Genomic DNA, 24,322 nt, shown 5'->3' on the forward strand with positions numbered 1-24,322 from the left:
TCTTTGATCTAATGTGGGTCATATTCAACACATTAAAAATATAAATAAAATGCAAAGCTAAAAATTTGAACATGTACACTTAAAATTATAAAATGTTACAATATTTTAAAAATAGAACAAATAAACAGATTTAGATAGGACAACATGCTATATTTTACAGTAACATACATATATATAATGAGTATTCATAATATAAAAAATAATATACTTTTAGAAATAATAATGCTATAATTTAATACTTCAATTATTTTAACTTTTTCAGTGTATTCTGTCAGCTGTCATACTTGTTGCATTAAAGGGAATGTTTCTACAAATGAAAGATTTTTGGACCACGTGGAAAGTATCCCGTCTAGACGCAGTAAGAAATAAAATTATTAGTTTGATATAAATTAAAAAAATAAAATATTAATTTTAATTAATAAATTTTAATTGTTATAATTTTTTTAATCAAATTCATAGTTATGATTTACATATGAGTTGTATTCCTACAGAATATAAACAAAAAAAAATAGGACCAACTATTCCATAGAAATATTTTAAAATTTTGTTAACATGTTTCCTAAAAGCTTAAGTACTCACCAATGTAATAATTTTTCAACTTATTTTATGTAAATACAAAAACTACTCTTAATTTTATTTTATTCACCATAAATAAGATGAAGTTAAATTAAATTTGTTAAAAATATTTAATATAGTAAAATTACTTTTTATAATTTAGTAAAAAAAATAATAATTACTCAGAACAACATTCATTATAATTTGATTTTTTTTAGTTAGCGTGCAATTTTAAAAGATTTTTTAATTCTGCATATGATAAGATTTAAACTGTAAAAATTAAAAATAATATATTATAATTAACATAGTTTAATTATTATTATTATATGTAAATCATGACTAGTATTTATATTATGAATTTTGAAACAAATTATTGTTAAACAAAATAATTTTGATTTAATATAACTGTTATTTAGTAAGTTATTTCCTGATTTGGCATAATAAAAATTCCAAATGTTAAATAAAATTTATGAGATTAATGATGAATTTTAATTTTACCTTTTTCATTATTTATAAAAACTGTAGACAATTTCTCAGTTGGAATATTTTCTTTTGCTTGTTCTATAATTTAGTAGAAAGTGAGTGTTTTTAATTTATTTATAAATGTTAGATATCTGTTAATTGCAATAAAACTGTAGATATCTGAAATATACAACAAAGTTACAACAATGTGTAAAGATCATAAAAACTTTAATTTTACACTATTAGAAATAATATTTTTACTATTGTAAAATACACAGATGCTAATATTACCCATATTTAATGATATAATTAATATAACATACAATGTTTTCTCTAAGCTGCGTGGCTACGCATTGCTCAAATCATTGCCACGCACAAGAATTTATGTGCTACGCAGGCGAGCATGTGCACTGATTTGAACTGTTGTTTACTAATTTCTCACACTGTCTGCAACATGATTATTGATACGTATATTTCGATTAAATACATTAAATCATTGACAAAAGGTAATATTTTGTATGGAAGTATGTTTTAAAATGAATTTTAATCTTTACTTTATAATTAATTATTTTAGTTTTTAAAGGAAAAAAATAACATTGTTTATGTATCTGCTCAGAATCTGCTAAACAAAAATTTATTTGCTCAGAGAAGTGCATGTTCTGCTAAGCTACAAGAAAATTAGAGAGAATATTAATAATGTATTGTATTATTATAATAAATTGTCAATATTTGTTTGAAAAATTGTGCATACTTCTGTTAAGATTAGAAAATTAATTCAAGAGACTGATATCAAATATTCTTTTCAATTTATAGCAAAAATTCCATATACATAAAGTTGCATTCTTATATAATTATAAATACCGAAAGAGTTTATAAACACTAAAACCTACCTAAATGGAAAAAATTCTTCAGAATGATTTTCTCTGTTAAATCTTACTGTAAGCCCAAAACCTACCGAATGCAGAAATGGAAGAGGTTTTTGGTATGAAAACCTGGATAAAGCAGAAATTGAGATTCTACTTGTATATAAATGGGTAAAATGGTCTCCATGTTTAACTGTCAGCCAGAACATGATAGATTTTATCCCAAGAACAATTTCAAACCTTGTCAGAGATATAAAGATCTTTTGACAAGGGGCATATAGACATAAGGTCTTCATTGGAATTAACTGGGGATAAAATTGAATACTTTTAAGAATTTAATTAGTTTAACTAGTACCAAGTATTCAAAAGCAAGTTGATTAACATGTTGATAATTACAGAGATTGAAGTAAACAATTCATTAGAGTATTAAAATTCCTAGAAAAGCTATATCACAGAATTGCTTGGTCTGTTTATTACTGTGATCCAATTAAAAATTTTTTTTTTTTCCATAAAAAAGTTTTTAAAACTCAAACTGGCTTGTTTGCTGTTGTGTGAACTCATATTTGGATACCTAGTACAGATTCTTGGGAATGAGAACTTTTTGCAATAGGATAGTTCCTAATTCTTGCATTTGTATACTCTCCACCTTTAGTTAAAACACTTTGAATTAATTTGGATTAAGTCTAGCAACAAAATTTCTTTATAAATATAAAAATAATTTTACTATAAAAAATGAATGTAACTATGTGACATTAATTTGATACAGTTTAAAGATCAATATCTTCTCTACCTCACAAGCTTAATGGCTTTAACAAACTTTACAAACTGTAAAGCTAATTTTATATCGGTTCATTATTTGAACAAAGAAAACGATTCAGCAAATAATAATAGTTTCCTGACAATTTATTTTAGCATTTTTCTTCCTTTTTTCAGTGAAATTTACAGACATCATAGATTCATTCTTGCACATTATGGTAGTCATGTAAAACTTCAAATGTTTTTAACTTCTGATAAGTACATGTTTCAGAAAAATATTTTACGTAGATAAAAGGTTTTTTTTTTTGTTTTGGATATAGATAGATAATGTGCAATAAAAAATGGGGTTTTCGATTTAGAAAAATAAATTAGACTATTTTCACCAATTCTAGCACCATCTATGATGAAACTGATAGCCTATCTTGTCAGGCCTTCTTGAAGTCTAACATTTCTGGTTTAATGAATTTTTTTGTAGAATGTATATTATTTGAGTTATTCCAATGGATTGATTAAAATGGACCACCCTGTATATAGAGTTGCCACCTATCTGGGTTTGACCCAGAGACTTCGGGTTTCACTGAGTTATCTCCGGGCTCTGGGTTGTGCAAGAAGGTTCTCAAAGTCAGTTATTCCAGTGGATTAACTGACTTCGAGAACCTTCTACCCACCCCTAACTTTTGCAGGTGTGGGAAATGAAACAATAGAGAGCAGGAGGCCCTCAGGGCAAGTTCCCATTAGTTGAGACACTTTTGGCCGAGACACCTAAGAAGAAAGATGTGCGATCGGTGAGAAACACGTGGAGCAACGGGTACCCCTTTCCTAAAAACTTATTCCTTCCTAAGATCTTATTTTCTAATCTTTTTCTATCTTAATATTAAGTAGGTTAAGAATATAGCCCATTCAAATATTTTTCAGTAATTAATCTTAAGGACTTAAGGACGAAAATTTTAAATACCTAGGTTTTTTAATGCTGCAAAACACGTAAATGTAGAATTAGACGCCGATAAATTATATGATGACATCTGTCTTCTTAAAAAGATCATTCCTTCCACCAAATCGCTCGATTTTCCAACTGATAAAAAATGGATAAAAATATTTTCCTCTAATGTTTTCACTGAACTACCCAAACTTGTTGGTAAGATTCTATCGATACCTATAAGTAATGCATACGTAGAACGAATTTTTTCGATTATGGGAAATAACTGGACAGCAACCGTAATAGGATGAGGGTTGAGCTGGTAAAGGCAGAATTATGCATAAAGCTTAATTTTGACATGAGCTGTCAAGAATATTATGAATTCATAAGAAAGCCAGAAAATGCAGATCTTGTAAAAGTTGTGATGTCAAACAGGAAATATACATGGAAAAACCTACATAAATAAATAAATAATTACACATATACCATTTTGTATCTTGCATATTTTTATATTTATTTGCCTGTATTTATTTTATACGTAAATTGTTATATTTGTTTTTTTATTAGTTCTTAGTTTTATTAGTTTTGTGATTATTACAATTGTATTAAATTTGTAGAAACTTGAGTTTTGAATTTGTTAATTTATATAAGTAAAAAAATTGTATATGTATACATATGGGGTTTTTTATTTGTTTCTTAAATCATCGTCTCCGGGTGAGACTAAGTTATGAGGTGGCAACCCTACCTGTATATCATAACATGTTAGTTTTCCCATACTAGACAGTATGGATTCACCCAGTGCCGGGTAAGAACAAAATATGTTTTATTAAGAAAAATTTATATCAGTGGCTTTTGTTTTTTCCTTTCTAAGCCTATGATGTCAACTTCAATTGATTTTCAGAAAATACTTGAACAAATCTCCCCAATCTTAGAAGAAACAAGCAGATTATTAATGAAAAGGGAAGAAAGAAATTCTAACCTCAGCTTCGTGTAAGAGATTAGAGGAAAATAAATAAAATTAAAGCACAACAAGAAAATCAGAAAACTGCAAAAAAAAGTGGAAGTCAAATAGGAAAATACTGAATTTTAACTCTGAAAAAGAAAAAAGTTTAGTGAATTTAATCAAGGATCAAATTTTACGCTCATATTGAACTTGGTGATCAAGAGAATGTAATTTTACACACGTGACTTGTGCATGTAGATTTTCTGTTTCTAAGAAACGTGGTATTTTGGTTGGCTTCATTGTGTTTTATTTTTGTTTTTGAGAAATAATAACAATAAAATTTAATTTGACATAAACATATAGTATGATTTTAAGAAGAATATTTTATTTAAATTTCTTGCTGTTCATTAGAATATTTAGCACACAGCATTTTTAAAATAAAATAAATGTCTACTATAACTTGACAGTATTACTATTATGATTCACCTATCATTATCTTCTGATTTAAAAAAAAAGTCTTAGGTGCATGGTACTGGGAAAACTTCTCTACATAAAACCTATATCTTCTCTTTCATTGTTTTAAGCCAATATTACGTAGAGAATTTTTTTACGAGTAAATGAATAAAGCATAATCCTTGGTTAAAATTATGACAGTTATTTCAAAATATGTACTGAGAAGATATATAATTATGAAATAAGAATAAAATATAAAATAATGAAAAGATTTTATTAGTTTAAATATTAAATACTGATCACAAAGAAGAAACAAGTATGAGATTTATTTTTTAAAATTATTATTCTTTTTCACAAATCAATGTAATAAAAACACTAAAAGTTCCAAAACAGTTTGAATTTTGTGCTTTGAATGTTATATTGGAACATTTTCTGATTTTTGAATATTTGTTATATCTGAAGACAATTGAAACATGATGGCACTCGTTTTTTGATTGTCCATATCTGTTATCAGACAGTGCATTAATTGGGTCAAAAATCTTAGCTCTCTCTTCTAAAAATCTCTGTTAAAGGTGCATTAAATAATTTTCAGTTATCACAGTGACTAGTACATCACCTTTATGAATAAAATAGATCTTTTTCATCAATAAAAAACTTAAAAAGTTGCTTTATTGGAGCTTACTAGACTATTAATTTATGAAACTGGAGTTATATTTATTATTTATAAAAAATTCTAGTTCAGCTATTTCAATTTGTGTTATTAGATACAAAGATACATTTTTTAAATAATTAAAAATATATTTTTCTTAATTGTAGATATTGCTGATATAATTTCATTGAAAGTAAAAATTTTCAGTTTAAATTCAATATTTGAAATAATTTATGCATAATAAATTTAAATTTGATTTTGTGATTAATATCTTATAGATATTTTTATAGCTGAATAATTTTTTTAATTTAAAAAAGTAAAGTTTAGATTTAGTATAGATTGTTAAAAAAAAAGTGTTAAGATTCCCATAATAATATACCAAGTAGGAAAAAAATTCACAAGATTGGAAGAGTAGATAAATTTGTTCTCTAAGGGAATATTGATATAAATGCTATTGTATTTCTGTAAATGGATCGTTTTATTGTTACTGTTTAAATTGCTGAATATTATATTAAAACATCAAGAACAACAACAAAATGTAAACTAATGTTGAACTTAAGCAAACAATTTAAAAACTAGATTAACGATCAACCAATGCCGAATTATCGGGCTAGCAAATGGCTATAGTAATATAATAATTTAAGATAATTTGGTACTAGAGTTAGGCGCTTAATGCCTAACTCTAGTACCAAATTATCTTAAATTATTAATATTACTATAGCCATTTGCTAGCCCGATAATTCAGCATTGGTTGATCGTTATCTATAACGGGCTAGTAGTTGTTTATTTACTAGATTAACATTCAAAATATAGAAAAGAATCCATTCATGAGACATTCAATTTTTTTCCATAAGTCTTAGATTGAAGATCTCTATTCCCACAGTTAATAAACAATTCCCAGAAATAAAAAAAAACACCTATAACAAAAAATAAAATTAAATAATTTTTGTTTCTTAAAATATTTTAAAGAATGATTATCTTTTCTTAATATCTTCACTAATGTTGATAAGCTGATAATAAAAAGAATGACTAAATGCAAAAATGGAAAAGGCAACTGGCAAATTTTTCATAACTTTAACCATTACATAATTGGCAATTCAAATTCATTTTAATGCTTTTGCTATCTCTAACTTTTAGTATATAATTTAAATAAATAAAAAAGGAATTTAATATTAAATTTATCAAAAACCTATTATCTATTATGCTTTAATATGATTGTAGTTGACTGTACAAATTTTAGCTTAATGTTTATATTCCAAGAAAATTCATACAAAAATTACTGTTATTTTTTTTGCAAAAATTACATTTTTAAGATACTGCCTACTCAAACACTAAATCAATACATTCCTGATTATAATTTTTGTTCTATGCTCCAAACTTTGATCCCAGAAAATGATTTACAAACATTCCATCTTCATCTGTAACAAAAATTATATTTAATTCATTAATACTCTATGAATAAACTTAATCTGCATAGTCACAGAATACAGTAGGGACAATACATAATGATTTGTTAACAATAATACAGTCGACTCCACATAAGTCGACACCTGGATAACTCGTCACTCGTCGGTTACGTAGTCAGTTTCTGTGGTCCCGGCCGACTTACATAGGCAATAAATGTTATTAATGTTAAAAAACTCTGTTTACTCGACATCGTTTAACTTGTCACCACTGGATAAATCAACATACTTTTCCTGTTTCACACTCTTTAGACGTCTGATAAGTCCACTCTCCTCCTGAAAAAATGAGTTCACACCGTACAATAAGCTGTGTGGTGTGAACTCGTTTTTCAGAGGGGGATTCAACTTATCAGAATTCTAAAAAGTGTGAAACGGAAAAAGTATGTTGATTTATCCAGTGGTGATGAGTTAAACAAGGTCGAGTAAACTGAGTTTTTTAAGGTTAATAACATTATTGCCTATGTACGTCGGCCAGGACCACAGAAACTGACTACGTAACGAGTGATGAGTTATCCGGGTGTCGACTTATGCGAGTCAACTGTATAACTTGTTTTTATTTTATCACATGAAACTACAAAATTTCTAATTTAAAATTATATCAAAATACAGTATATTGTTCCTTAGAAGAAAAAATTAATTCTATTTCATGATTCCTTCAAAATTTTTTACTCTGCTATATAATAATTCCTAATACATAAAGTTGTAGCTGGATTAATTTATTAGAAAATAGATATGTTGTATTCTGTTGTTAAGTTGATACTAATATATATAAATAAAAAAGTTATTCAGCTTTATCTTATTTGTTTTGATTATTATTTATACAGGTTGACTAATTGATGAACCAAATAAGCTTAAAACATTATTTCAAAATTTATTATATATTAAACAATATTAACAAAATTTTTTCTGATCACACTATTTTAAGATTTATATATTGTATATTAACTAGGATCAGTCTTGAAAAAATGAAAATGGCATTAATTTTTACATTAAGAAATTTAAACAAATTACACTTTATGAAAGAATATGAATATGAATAATTCAATATTTTTGAATCTTTATATTTCAAAATTTGTTTTGCAGATTGTCTGGATGGTAGCACTTTTATCTGTGATTCTGACTTCTATTGATTTTGGACTCCTAATTGGTGTTTGTTTTTCAATTTTTGTTGTTTTAATAAGAATTGTTATGTAAGAATATTTATTATGAATAATAATTTTTGAAATATTACAATCATAATTTCTAAATAAAAATAAAAAACAAACATAAAAATACAAGATATATCATGATATTAAATAGCTGATAATCTGAAACAAAAGTTTTCATTTAGTACATGTTATAAGATACATATATTAATTTTTACAATTAATTTTAGCTGGATTCATCTAATTATAAAGAAAAATAATAATTAATATTAGAAATATATCTCAGCATAAGATATTCTATCTTTTCAGCATAGTTTTCTTTTTCTATTTATAAGAATTGCATTTTTCATTAAAATAAAAATCGAAGTCTTCAATATATGAAATAATTACAGAAATTAGATGTTTTTTTATCAGTCCAAACGTATTAAATCTGCCGATAAAAATGAATTTATTATATTAAATAAATCAAACCTCCTAATCAAATGTTACCTTAGGATCCAAAATGGCGGCCGGGGAAATTTTTCCCTACCTCGGCGACTGCGACGGGAAAAAAAATTTTCCCCGCAATTCAAGATGGCCGCGTTACCGGCCGCCATCTTGAATTTCTCTGCAGAATCCGCGGAGTTTAACCAAAATAAAAAAAAAATAAAAAAAACAGAAAAAGTAGCTTTTTTACTCACTTTTCGTAGGTGGTTGCCTACTTCTTCCTTTCTTTGTTTCCTTTCCGATCCATTCTTTTTTTGGTTTCGCGTGCCTCCAGATTTTCGTTTTCGCTAGGTGCAGTTCTTTTCATCCCTGTTCTTTTCGATTCGGCTGCTCTTTTATTGGTCGATTGGCGTTTTCCTTCGTTTGATTTAGTATTACTTTGCTGCTTTTTGCTTTCTTTCCCTTCTTCTCGTTTCTTGTTTTCCTTCTTTTTCGTAATCGCCGCAGGCGCTGAAGGAACGGTTTCGGGCTCGAGCCACATCGGCACTTTTCCGCTGCCTGGATATATGTTGCGTAAGTGTTTAGCAAAAATTTGGAATCTCTCGCCTGGTTTTCTGGAGGGCCAATTCATGAATTTCTTATACATAAACAGGTACATGTACGAGTCAGAAAGATCGCTTGTGTAGTGTTTTCGCAGGTGTTTCTTGTTCTTTAAATAGCCCCAGAGGCGTTCGATATTCTGGGTATGATATCCTGTTTCGGGATCGACGAAATTTTTCGAATGGTTGACTGTTCTATGTTCGACCTCTACCCCTTCGATGTCGTCAATATGCATATATCCTTTCCATTCGTCTGTTATTATCGTACTGCCGGAATTCACGTATTTATTCACGATCCAATTCAAAGTGTTTTCTGATCTGTCGTTCACCTGACATATGAAGCAATTCTTATCTTCCCGGCAGATTCCGCCAACCACCCATTTCGTGCTCTTTAATATACGCCCTTTCTCGTACTTTCTTTTACATATGACGGTCTCATCGATTTCCACCGTTTTATTCGGCCCTCCAATTTTAAACGATGACAAATTGCTCATAGCTGTAAGCATTACCAACCGTATGTGATTGGACCAATCGACTCCCGTTTTTCTGGATATGCCCGCCGCAATTGCAGCGGTCGTCGCAGTAGATTCCAGACAAAGATAGTGCCATATAAACGATAGAATGCAACCCCAGGAAATGCGGCCAAATTTACTTTTAAATGTTCCTTCGAACGCAGAAGTCTTCTTCCAGCACTTCGTACATCGCAGGAAACAGCTTTCTCTACTAATCCGATAGTATAATTTGCATACGGAATCACAATGACTGCAAACGGACTCGGTCGGCTGTATGCCTAATTTCACAGCAAATTTAAATGCGCTATCGATAAGGGGAGGCACACCTAACTCCAAACAGTCGTCTTCCATCAACTTGTAAAAATCACGGGAAGTGCATTTCGACCAAAATTCGTTCGGCGCAACTCAAATCGACTAAACCACTCATTACCAAACAATTGGCAGAAAACTAAACAAGGGGAGGTTGGGTGGGGGAAAAACACAGCCTTTCCTTAATTTCTAATTACTGGTTTGTCAAACGTTTAGCATTAAATTATAATAAAAGAAATACGAATACTTACTAATACTGTAGGAAATAATAACAAACCGATAGCAATTTATGTGAAAATGAAAAATCGTTACGAAAAAAAAAAACACAACTAGTAATCCAATTCGCGATTAAACGCAACACAGAAGTAAACGTTTCCAACTGGAAACTAGACGATTTGCATAAAATTGCCTTGAAATGAACAAAAATTACGTCACAGATCGTACATTTGCATATTCGTTCGTAACACTCATACGAATTGCCCGCCGATTTTACTCTCGCACGACGTCACGATAAGGCTCCCTCTACCGTCGCAAATTTACACAATACCGTCTCCGTTTCGAGGTTACAGGACACTCGGCAACGTCGAACGCAGGGTAGAAACCGAACGGGAAAAAAATCCCCACGTCGTCGACGTCTGGACTCTAGGGAAAAATTTTTCCCCGTCGCAGTCGCCGAGGTAGGGAAAAATTTCCCGGCCGCCATTTTGGATCCTAAGGTAACATTAACCATCAAATGTTTTGTCTCCTTCCAGTTGTTAGTATCAAAAATGATTATGATATATCTAAAGAGAAATATAAAATTAATCAAGTTTGGTTATGTTCATTAATTTACAAATTACTGTTTAATATCTATAATCTGTATTATATCTTGTATTTTACAGCAATGATATAAAAATTTAATATCCCAAAGAAATTTCAAAAGTAAAATATTTGTTTAACAATAAATTATTTAGTTTTAAATAAATATATATATATATATGTACAAGTATACATATTAAAAAGAAGTTAATTTAAAATGAAATAATTGAACTTTTTTAGACCAGATCTAGTAGTACTTGGCAACTTACCTAAAACAGAGATATATTTAGATATAGAAAGATATGAAGTAAGTATTTTCATTAAATTTACATAGCTTGCATAAAATATTTGCATATAATAAATGATTATATAATAAAGTATTTAAAATAATTTCTTATATGTTTTTATTTTTTTTTAGTGTAAAGAAATAGAAAATATAAGAATCTACCATTATGGCGGAGTCCTATGTTTCTTAAATCGAGAGTTTTTTAAGGCTTCATTAATGAGAAATCTTTTTGAAAAGTCAAAGTAAGCTATTTATCAAATTGAATTAAATTACATAGTTATTTTTTTATAACCAATTTCATAAGTATTGTATTTTTGGCATATAACCTATGATGATGTATAACCTGCAAAATGTAAAGTGAAACCTATCCTACTGTATACCCCACACTTATGGGAGCAGTCATTGCTTCATAGATACAAGTTTATAATTGTAATTTTATTTGTAATTGGCATATAGCCCATTCCATCACATAACCCATACACCCACTTTCAAATTGTCTTTTAAAACACAGGCAACCTTAAGTTATATGCATGAAAATATGGTAAATACAATAATCTCACAGTCAGTTAATGCATTCCACAAAAACAGCATGCTAACTGAAACCATATTAATCAAATAATATATTTAATACAAATTAATGGAAGTTAGGTAATTATCATCATAAATTAATAAATTTAAAAATTTGACTTTTAAAAAATCATAGCACTCCTTACATAATAAAAAATATCTGGAATTAGAGCTTTGAGCTTAATTTTTACTTAATCCAATGAATTATAAATGCCAATTTACTTGTAAAAATATTGAAGGTTTTCATTATAAAATATTAAATTATCAAAAGATGACAATATTACAAAATGCCAACATTCAGCCAAGCTATTGGGAATCAATCTATTGTATAGCTGAGTAATCTCCCATACATCCAATTTAGAAAAATTTGGCAGATGGCAACCTTGTTATCGTTTATTGTTATTCAAGCTGTTGTTCAGTATTTGTTTCTAGCTTGAAAGTATGAATGTGCCTTCAAAAATAACACCACATTAATTGAATTTTTACTCATATTATTTGAACTTTTTATCAATTTAAAAAAAGCCTCAATTGAATATGTATTAAATTTAGTTATCAGTTAGAAAGAAAAAATTTAAAGTACTTTATTTTGAAAAGTTTTAGAAGAAATTTTATTATATGAGACAGCATAGATTTGAACCTTGGTACATAAAAAATTGTTCTTTGGTTCATGTTTTTCACCATTGTAATGTGAGATTATATAAAGTACAAACAAGTCGACATGGAGAACTTTAGTGATTTCTTCAATGGGACAAATTGATAACAAATGTGCTTGATAGAGCAGATGCTTAGAAGGGGGAATCCATTTATCTCAGTAGGAACTAGACAAAGACAACTATCCAAATTAACAAGATAACCCTTTAATTTTCCTTGGAACATACAATACATCCAGGGAAACACACAGGAACATACAGAGCCCGACAATCCAATCTACCGAATAGCTTTAACACACAATTCTCCCCACATTAATATGCTACAGAATTCCCATAATGCGCCAACATAAAACGTACCGACAATGAGTTTAAAGTGTACCTCTTCTTTTACTTCTTATCAGACAGGAAACAGTTCAAAAACGAAATCTTCCCGCTGACCTGGTTGCACAGTCTTTACTTTCTGGCTTCCTGACTATTTTTTTCATGCACTTTCACACACTACACTCTTCCCTACCTGATTCTTCCTTCTCTCACCACTTCCGTTCTAACTTCTCCTTGAGACACACCCTCCAATAAATTTCCCACCCTAAGTTGCACACCCAGATTTACACAACTCCTCCCCACCACGTGGCAAAGGGGAGCAGGAAAAGACATAAGGCACAGTAACACGTAGTTAGTTTTCTGTCAAATAATTGTCTGAATATCGTTTTGGCTGTATGCCTTAGTATATTTTAGTTTGTTCATAGTTTTCCCCTGTTCTTTGTTCTTTTCCCTTCTAGAATTTTTCTAACAACCTTAATTCTTCCTTCTTAGACGTATTTTGTGCACAAACCAGTTTGAGAAGTAGAGGTTAGTTTAGGAAATAGTAGTAATGGAGGTGACTTTTGAGCTGGTGCTCAAAGAAGAATATGGAACATTCCTCTTTGAGCTTCAGCTCAAATGGGATGGAAAGAGATGTGGCCAACCTTGAGAGTTGAGACATGGATCTGATCACTTTCAGCTTTTTTTTTTATTCCTAAAATGTTTTTATATCATCTTTAACATAAATAATTTTATTACTCTTAATTAATTCTAATGTTACTCACATGTTAATCACATGTCTCCTTCCATTCCTTTCATCTGACATAGACTCTGTTCAGACTGACACTCGTGTTTACTCTTTTGCTGTGCAGACTTTAATACAATCTCATAAAACAAATAGTTGCGCTCAAATTAAAACACCTACTGTACATTAATAATAAAACTAAACTTAAGGTTAACTTTAAAATTAATCTATAAACTTAATGGGTTACTTAAAGAAAAACAAGAAAAATGAGAAAGATTATGGCAATATGGTTCTAGGCCTTGAACTTAAGATCTTGGTTATGAAGAATCCAATATCACTTTAAAGCATCAAGCTTATCTTCAACAAAGAAAAAACAATGTGACTGCCATCCAAATTGTCATAATTTTTTATTTGGTGGAGTTTTTTTGCATTTCAGATGTTTTTGTTTGGATTTAAGTATTACTTTATATACAGAACTTGAAGCATTTAAACGAAAAAAAGAATGAACTAAACAGTGCCTTGTAAAATTATGTGCAAATAATAATAATCAGTGGAAGATTGTAATGAATGAGGAGAGCACATTCCTATTTTTGTAAAATAAAATAAAATACTGCACTCTTAGAACCTATAACCGGTGTGATATTAAAAAAAAAACAAAGGATGCAGATCACCACAAACATTTTCGAACTGTTGGCAGTTCTTCCTCAGGTGTGAGAGTGAATTACTGATGGGACCCATCAGTAATTCCAGTCTATAATAGCTTAGGCCAAGTTGATGATTGAAATAGAGCATTGGACACATTCAGTGAACTCAACAGCTACATAAAAGTTGAACAATTGTAGAACAATGTTTATAATTGTCTTGCAAAATTATGTAGTATGAATAACTTGTTGATGGTATATTTAAATGATAATCAAAGTGATCTTTATCTGTATTCAGACAGATAAAGATCACTTTGATAATCATTTAGATATCACAGACTTAAGTTGGCACCTTTTTATTTTGAAAAATAGAAATTTAAAAAAAACTTACTATATTTGGAACAATATAGTACAAAGAATATCACAAAATGTATGTTATCAATGAAAAGTTTAATATTTTCATCTGACAAAACTACAGTAGAGCATCGTTTATCCAAATCAGTTGGGGACTGGGGTTGTTCGGATAACTGATTATGTATGAAAAAATATATTAACCTATCCCATGTTGAAATTTTTCTCCATTGCGTGTCGCTTTGTGTTGAATTTTCGTCGATTTTAAGCCTAACAAAAATTTTTATAATAATAATCAAGGCTATTGTATCGTTAAAAATTTTTTCTTTATTTTGTACAAACAAAATAAATATATTGAAAAATATAAAAACAAAAAAATTATACTTTAGAAGTTAATTTAGTATCAAAAACGTTTGATTCAGCATGACACAGTCTGACTGGAAAGCTTTCAGTTGACCGGCTTTCGGATAAACAACGCTCTACTGTATTTATATTTATTGAAAAACATTAGTTCAAACTAAGTAGCTTAAAAGATTGTTTAAATGTTTGAAGAATGTAAATTACATATAAATATATTTTATATTTTTCTTGATAAAATTTATTTCATATAAATTCAAAACATTGTATTACATCTAAAACTTTAAATAGAACTGAAAAAATTACACATAATGGACATATGCGTACAAGAGATTTTATAATTATTTCATTGTATATTATATTTTTATTTAAATTATGTTTTTTATATAACATTTTTTGTATATGTTGCATTTTTTATATCTAGAAAAAATATGACAACAGTCTCAAACAATAAGACATCTGATGATCAAGCAATAACATATGTCATTCTTGATTGTTCATCAATTTCGTTTTTGGATTTGAGTGCAATAAATACTCTTATAGAGGTATTTAATATTTAAAAACTTTTAATTTATTAAATTTAATAAAATGTGTTATTTTACTTACTATAGCTTTCATATTTTAAATTTCAGATTAAAAATGAATTAACTGAATCTAGAATCAATCTTATTTTCTCAAGTTGTCCAGGTAAGAAACACAAATCCTGTATATCTGTATATATATTAAAAGCAAAATGTCCCATCCCCACCAAAACTGAAACTAACACTTTACAAAGAAGCAGTGTAAGTAGGTCACACCAGGTCACAATTAGTGTTACCACCAGTTCGATTTTCACCCGGACAGTCCAAGGTGAACTATTAATTTTGTCTGGAAATTTCATAAAAATTGTGAAATTACGATGAAACAAAGTTCTTGCAAATATTGTTATAAATTTACACCATTGAACAACGAAAGACTTCACACTCACTGAAACTCATCTGCCATTTCTCCATGTTACTCTGTTTATGCTGATGTGCAATGCACAACCTGCCTCTCAATCTTTTTTTTTTTTTTTTTTTTTTTGCTTGTATGTTACTCCTACGCAAATCCCTAGTCCCTAACCGTAACTGATTTAGAACCAATATGCATGTTATTCTTCGCATTGTAAAATGACATTGCGCATGCATGAGGAACTTCTGTTTGAACAAATCAACTCTCCAAGTTGGAGACTGCTATTGTTGTTGTAATTTACTGCACTGTATTTTCATTTACATTTTATGTATTGTCAATTGTTCTGTAACTCCAGGATGGAGCGTTTTCACTGTTTGTTAAGCACTTGCCTACCCACTGTATTCTTTGATTTTGGATTAATAAACGGGACTTGGTGCTGGCTGCTCATAGATCTACTTTCCTGCTATCCTGTCATTCTTATCCCATCTTCCCTCTTCCCCCCTTCAACTCTTCTTCTTTTTTCATTTCCAAGGCTAAGCCAATGGTATGGCCTCCTAAACTTTCTCGACTGACTGTTCAAACAAACCTGACCTGCTGTCTGGGTCAGCGATTTTGTAAAGGTGGCAACACTAGTTTTGACATTATGCCATTTAGGGAAAAACACTTGCACATGCATACAAATCCAGTTATTACTTATGAGTCTGTTATAGAAAATAATTATTTTCATTATAATCATTTTTTTATTACTATTCAGACATAGCTTTGTCTACCAATTTCATTGTGTCATAGAATGAAATGTTTTTAACTAAAACCTATTATAATTCAATGTTAAGATTTTTCTACTATCTGAAAAATTTAAGACTGACTAACAAAATTTACCCATTAAAAATACAGACAAACCAGTACTAGATGTTATTAATAATTCATAAAAAGCTGATTATTAATTATTTAAAATAAATTTGAAAAATAATAAATAAATTTAAATAGAAAATATTTTCTATTTAATCATGTAAATATTTAATATTTACATGATTATAAGCAACACTACCGTAATACGTATAATCCATTTCAAAATGTTTTTCAAGTTAACAAATGATGATTAACTTTTTAATAATGTTTGTACTGTAACACTGGTTGCATTAAATGACATCAAAAGCAGATTGTTAATGTTATCACTTTGATAATTACTAAATTATTATTCTTGAAGCAACAAATAAAAATATATTAGATTGAAAACCCAATAGCCAGAAAAACTTAATAGCAATATTAAATAAATTTTATATGGGATTAATACCTGAATTAATCCATGCACTTTTAACAGTGAGATAAGTTTTAAAAATGCTAATGTTTTTGACCATTTTAATGGGCCATCTTCATGCCTTGACAATCAAAAGTGGAATGTCAGAGTCTCAGTAAAGAAGGAAGATGGGAAAGACTCATGACCTTCCTTGTTTATTCTATCAGAGTTCCAGATTCTATTCCATTGTCCTTCCTTACCCAAGCAGGCCAAATTCATAAGTATTCTTTAAATGTCACTTTTAAAAGTGCTTAATAATTAATTAAACTATCTGCTGTGGTTACTTAGCTGATCCTTTTTACATTAATAATATGTAGTATCTTAAATGATTTTTTAAATGTTCTCCTTCAAGTTCTAAATATAAAAAAAAACTTTTTGATGCTATATGGTATTGATTTTCATAATTTTAAAAAATTACTTTTTGATTAGTGAGTTTGAAATACAGAATAAACTGAATAAACATGACTGATATAGTGACATTAACAATATTGAAACACAGATACGATATACTCAGCAAAACAGCAGTAAAAATTGTTATTTCTTTTTATTCTGTTATGGTTAAACACATTTTAAAAATTTCTGTATATACTGTAATATAGTAGCCACTCGTTATATCGCGTTTTTTTGGTCCCCTAAATTTTAAAAGCATTTGAGTCAATTAATTTTAAATTACCAATTACCACTGAATTTCTATTTGCAACGAAATACGAGAAAGAGCTAAATATGCAGAACAGGTGGATAGATCGATTGTCATTTGTTTCCTTTTGATATAAAAGTTGTTTATTTATTAGTTTTAAGTACAGTCTCCTCATTTACAAGTTTCTGTGAATTTGAAATTTCATACATTTATGTGAATTAACGGTATTGCGTCAATTCACATAAAGGTGTGAAATTTCGAATTCACCGCATAACGTGTAAGGAAAAGATCTCTCTGATTCTGAACGAAAACTTCTAAAATTTTTATACAGTAGTAACTTCATTTTGCTTTTTAGAGAATTTTTACTCTGTAATTTTATAAGTTTTGGTGTTCTATTATATATTCAATATTCATTTTTTTTAAATTTTCAATTACAGCATTTATAATTTTTATTGAAAAATATAAACTACACGAATTTCTAATAAGCGATTTATATAGTACTGTATAATAAAATCGCAATTGATGTTTTTATATCGACAGTATTTGTCTTTCAATGTCATTGTTAAAGAAACAATGCTAAATGGGCGTTCATGGTTTCGATGTTTACGTAAACGTCAATTACCGGTAATTCGATATAACCTACGAATAAAATTCAGGATTGAAAAACTAAGCTTATTTTATATCAGAAACACTTGCTGATGAAAGAACAGAGATTCCATAGCATGTATAATCTGTTTAGTAAAAGCCCAGAATTTTTATTACTCGGTTATATCGCGTTTTTTTTTTTCTGTTTCCCGATAATCAGTGGCTTTTGTATTTTCAGTAAACCATGAATACTTGAAAAGTCTTTGGCTTCTGTAAATAATCAGTCATGAAAGATGATGTTCTTTTATTAAGATTATTCTGCATGTTATCAACTTCCTTCTATTTCGCTTCCTCTTGCTTTTGAACACTTAACACTAATAAGCATCACACGTGCTGCTTGTACTTCATTCATGTTCTTGCTGTTAATAGCCTTCTCCAGTTTTTTTGTTTGCTGCTTCTAACAAAACTTAGACTGTCGCATGTATTTCATTTTCTTCTACATTTTTCTGGTTTAAACTCAGTTGCCGTTCCATAATCTTCATGTTACGAACAGCTTTCTTTTGTTGTTCTTCAAAACATTTCTGTGCTCTTTTTTCCGTTTCTCTTATTCTTTTAACTTCTTTTCATTTTCCAATCGTTCTTGATAATTTCCATGCACCGAGGAAGCTAATTTCAGTCGTCCTTTGCAATAGGTACAAGGTGTGGGCTTTGGTCATACATGTTTAGTCCCTCCTTAACAATCAAAAGTGAATTAAGCATTCTTTCCAACACTGATGCTCTATCAGGAGAAAGTGCCCGGCATAAAATTGATCCTCTCATTCATGGGAACGGGATTTTCGATGCTGATTTCACTAATTTGGCTATTCTCGGATATTTATCATTATCAGAAACTGTTTATTTTTTAATGCTTCGAGATGTGTAAATATTGATTTCCAAATAAAATAATAAATCTGAAATAAATATACTCCAAATAATATAAGTAAAATAATATTTTATTAATGATTTCATAAATAACAAAAAACTTTTTCCTGCAGATGAATAAAAACCAACATCGTTGCAAAGTTGTTAACCTTTGGGAAGCGTGTGAAAATCTTTCTCACAAGCAATTACGTGTTGTACTTTTTACAACACTTCGAATATTTTAATTTATTTGGTAAATTTTATATGTAAATATGAATTTACATTTTCGTTTACTTTTTTAGTCTCTCAATTAATGCACAATTATAATCGGCATAAGAGAAGATTAAAAAATGGATATTTCACAAGCAAAGTAATCACACATTTTATGAAAATAACACTTACTATATGGAATAATTATACTTGTAGTCAATTTAAACATACATTTATGGGAAGATGTAGATGTGATTTAACGTTAACAATATGCTATGAAATCATTAAAGTAATTTTATTAAACTCAAGTTTATGAAATTATTTAAAGATAAATCAAGTAAAAAAATATTTTTGTAAACGACAACTCCATAACCCGATTGTTAATTAAAACCAAATAATCTGCCAAATTATTGGGCTATAACCAGGATAACTAAATGGTCAGAAACGAAATCTTTTTTAGTGGTAGGAGGTTACGCTACTATCTCGTGTTAATTTTAATAATTATATATTTTGAATTTAAAAGCGGCAGCAGTGTTGTCAGCTTGAGAGATTAATCCCTCTGCGTAATGTGCTTTCCCCTGCAAAAGGACTTTAGTGATTTTCTTAGAAAACAGCCAAAACTGCAGGGATGCTTAGAATACTTATTTTTAAACTCTGTAGAAGGAAATGCAATTCGGATAAGGTAGATTTTGGCGAATAATGAAAATATGGCATGAGTACATAACTTTACTCAACACTGGCTTCTGAATTTGTAATGAGAGGGGTTTTTTAAGTGCATAAAAGATTTTTTTAAATACGTTAAATAAATTTTTGTTTTCTATAACCTAACGACACTGAGCGGGCAGTTGCAATTTTGAGTCTGCTCGGGGCCGCGTATTTTCTTCTAAAAAATTCTATTCTGATAGTCGATAATTCGGCAATTCGTTTGGCTTTAAAATTATTTTTGGTTTGCCCCACATCTTAATTAAGCACGTGAAAATGACCAAAAAAGTGAGAAAAGTGAGAAAATGACCTGAAAAGTGAGAAAATGTGAGGATACTTCAGAAAAGTGAGTACAAGTGCTAAAAGTGAAGAACCGAAACTTTTGATGCTATATGGTATTGATTTTCATAATTTTAAAAAATTACTTTTTGATTATTTTGTTACTTCTGAATACAGATATTATTTTAACTATATTGAAACATACATATATATATATTTTATTACCATTATTTATAACAAATATCTTGATTATTATCTTTGCCTGTTTACATATGTTTGTTATATTGTTTTTGCATACAATTATAATCAATTAAAAATGATTATTGAGTCAAGAATATATGAGCCATTTCTGTCTCTATTCCTATTTCTTATCTAAAAAAAACATGGGCCATAAGACTGAAAACATACTTTACTATTTATCAGCATATCCTAATATTATAATTGATTAATATCCAATTCCAGATTGTAAAGATCGTAAACTCTTTGGAACTGACTGTACCTAATTTTTGTTGTATACTAATATACATACTCTGTCAGATAATTTTGACAGAGTACGTGAATAAATATAATAGAAAGAATAGTTGATAGTTTTTTATATTAAATGATTATAGCATGCAGATTGAACATGCTACTTTATACAAAGCAAGTGCTTGTTAACCATATTAACTTTTTGATGATACGAAAGCATTATTTTAACTATTTTACTTCTAATTTTATAAGATTTAAAATTTAGATTAATTTCTGTTTTAATTGATGAGTATACAAACATCCTGAAACTTGATATACTAATAACATATTGGGTTTCATCTACTAATATATTAGTAGATGTTGCCTAATGCCTGCTCTAGTGACAAATTATTTAGAAATTAAAAATAATTGCAGAGAAGTAGCCCGATTTAATCCGGCAGTCATTTGGTATATTAATTGATGAGATTGGGTTATTTGAGAACTGGCAAATTTTAAAATATTTTATTAATCTGTATGAGAATTTTGTAAAATAAAGAAATAGCATCTATTTAGTATGTATCAAGAAAGTATTAAACTAATATGTGATCTTTTAATGTTTTAAATATATATACGAATTATTATTATATAAATAAAGGTGTGACAATTTAATTCTCAGAATGCATCTTTAAAAATATACATGCAGAACTGTACACTAGTGGCTACTGTCACCTTCATAGTACTTTCCTTGTGCATCTATATGCTGACTTAAACAGCATTCCCATTTCTGAAAGCAGGTCGAACTCATTTTCTGGAATACTGTTAAGCAGCTTTGTCACATTCTACTGGATATCAATTATATTAGAAAAACTTCGTCCTTTCAGTGCAGCTTATAATCTTATAATCACTGCAGTACTTCTAAATAGCATTGTTGATTGACTGTTTGTTCCTGTTCGATAAATTCTTGGCGGACTATTCCCTTGTGACCGAAGAAACACACCAGCATGGTTTAAACTTGACATGCATACCTTTTTAGGGTGTGGTGAACTCTGGAATTTCCAGTGCATGCTCTGATGTTTTGTTTCCAGGTCATACTGAAATGTTTCATTAGTGCATTTGCCAATTTTTACACAAAATTTAATATTAATACATTGCTCTAAATTTTGGTCACTCATTTTTATGCCAAAGAGTACATGTAGATAATTAGCTATTGGGAAAGGTAATAGTTAACAAATAGCTCTATCAGCTCGAAATTTAAGCATGTATTAGTTCAAATATAAATATGCATGTCATTTCAATATAATTATGTTACAGGCTACACTACATGGCCATTCAGGGAATTAAATTGTCACACCTTGTACATACAAAAAATCATATATATAATCTTTATTAATTGAATAAATAGCAATTATAATATGATTAACATAACATTAAAAAATTAATTTTTTTCCAGCATTTATGTACCAAATGTTAGAAAAAGCAAATTTCTTTGAAGTCAACAACATTCCACATTTTTTCCCATCTGTTCATGATGCAGTATTATATTGCCAAAATAATTTTAGCATTCGTTTATAATTAACTGTACAGAAAAATTATTCAAATGATCTCTTTAGCATATTTTTCATGTATATTACATTAATTTAAAGTTTACAACTGGGATCTCATTTGCAGCTTATATTTTATTTCATGTATTGCTTTTTATACAATATAATGTATTTTAAAGTGTAAAAACATTCTCAAACTTTGCTATAAATTGGGTTATATTTGAAATAAATGATATAGACTGAAAATTTTATTTTATTTTTCTTTTGTACACTTTCATCAAATGACATCAATATTGTAAAAATGGAAATAAAGAAACAAAACTAACATCAATTATAGCTATTCAGTTTTTGTCATCAAATAATGGATGATTTTTTCTTAATGTAAATTAAAATGACTTTCTTCTAGAAATAATGGATAAAAAATAAACTCTCTCTCTCTCAAAAAATCATAAAGCATACTAAAAACATCTGTTGTTTTAGTTTTTTGTTCAAGGTATAACTCCAAATGAATATCACTACTGAGACAGTAGTTGTTTTAAATGCATGTTTGCATTCAGCTATTAGTATTGATTCCTTAAATTTTAACCTCTATTTTCTGAGTACAGTAGCAGTAGCACAAAGGGGATGAAGACCCAGGACTACTCATAGGTATTGCCTGGGTGTGAAAGGGGGATAGGAAAGATGAGAAGAGTTGAGGAAGGCGGGAGGTGAAGAAAAAGTAAGATAGGATAGATGGTGAAGTAGGAAGACTCATCAGCGCCTGTATCGCATTTATTAACCAAACAAAAGATAATATACAAAATATATACAATGAATACATAAGTTACAAGTTGAAAAAAAAAGATGACAAGGAAAAAACTAAGTAAGGCGTAATGGGTGCATTAATACAGTAATAAACATACAAACATTAATACAGTAATAAACATACAAAAGGTCCAATAACAGTAGGACGAACTAGTTAAAGGTAGGGTCCAGTGCGCCGGTAGCGCGGATGAATTTTTCTAGGGCTGCAAAAATATCCGGATCTTCCACGAGAGCTTGTGGTGGACAGGGCCAATTGAAGCCCTTTTTTAGCGTTACTCTTTCCAGATTAATCCGGTGATTGTCATGTTTGGTGCAGTCAAAGATCAAGTGAGTGGCATTCTGTAAGGAGATGTCATCACAGTCACAATAGGGATGTTCCCTAAGTCCAAATCGATGTAGGTATTGCCGGAAATTTCCATGATCTGTCAGGAGCTGTGTGTTATGGAAGTTGGCGCAGAAGTTCTTGTTTTGAAGTCTGGACGAGATGTTTGGAAAGTATTGGTAGGTCGCTCTTCCGGAGTCTCCGTCTTCCCACTCGCGTTGCCACAACTGGATGGCGGTACTGTGAATCGTGGTTTTAATAGCGATGTCTGAGGCTTCCCAGTAGGTGGGGGTGGCAGAGGAAGCAGCAGCTTGCTTTGCGAGGGAGTCCGCCAAAGAGTTCCCTTCCACCCCTGTATGGCCCCTGATCCATGAGAAGGCCACGCTGTTTTGTGAGCAGAGAATTTCTTCCCGAATAAGAAGAGAGAGAGAGCCAAGATTGTTGACTATTCTCCTGATAGCGACTTGGCTATCAGAACAGATCCTAATATGTCGATTCCTGATCTTAGAGTTGTTAACATATTTAAGAGCTTGCAGAATGGCGAACTGTTCAGCTTGAGTAATTGTGCAGATACTGGCAAGACGATAGCTTGCCTGGTAAGAGAAATTGCTATTGTTGCATTCCTTAACCGCAAATGCTGATCCCACCTTGCTGTGGCTTTTAGATCCGTCGGTGAATATCTGTATATAATAGTTGGGATTGTCATGAAAGTCTAAGATAGAAATATCACCCGCGATACTGGGATGGGGTTCTGAGACCTCGGGCTTACCATTTAGGTTAGATGTAAGGTGGGAAAGAAGGGGCTCGTTCAAGTTGGGAAAAAGCCCAATCTCCATAAATTTGTAAAGTTCACTGTCTTGTCCGTCGATTGTCCCTCCGTTGAGCAGGTGCCACCGCCACATCTCCTCCTTCGCCCTAATGT

The 24,322-nt window shown here is 29.8% G+C and overlaps 1 protein-coding gene across 2 annotated transcripts in view; it reads left to right on the forward strand.

Moving 5' to 3' along the window:
• LOC136979130 (prestin-like) overlaps positions 1–22,523 on the forward strand; it is a 71,650-nt gene extending 49,127 nt beyond the window's left edge. For both annotated transcript variants that reach the window (XM_067275065.1, XM_067275060.1), the window contains exons 12-18: positions 263–358; positions 8,144–8,250; positions 11,090–11,156; positions 11,268–11,377; positions 15,171–15,291; positions 15,379–15,433; positions 22,184–22,523. In XM_067275065.1, coding sequence (XP_067131166.1) covers positions 263–358; positions 8,144–8,250; positions 11,090–11,156; positions 11,268–11,377; positions 15,171–15,291; positions 15,379–15,433; positions 22,184–22,305 — 678 coding nt within the window. In that variant the 3' untranslated portion in view covers positions 22,306–22,523. The remainder of the gene's footprint in view (positions 1–262; positions 359–8,143; positions 8,251–11,089; positions 11,157–11,267; positions 11,378–15,170; positions 15,292–15,378; positions 15,434–22,183) is intronic.
• The last annotated feature ends 1,799 nt before the right edge of the window (positions 22,524–24,322 follow it).

The sequence above is a fragment of the Centruroides vittatus genome, unplaced genomic scaffold, assembly GCF_030686945.1.
Source record: "Centruroides vittatus isolate TY-2023 unplaced genomic scaffold, ASM3068694v2 contig_1154, whole genome shotgun sequence".
Taxonomy (NCBI): domain Eukaryota; kingdom Metazoa; phylum Arthropoda; class Arachnida; order Scorpiones; family Buthidae; genus Centruroides; species Centruroides vittatus.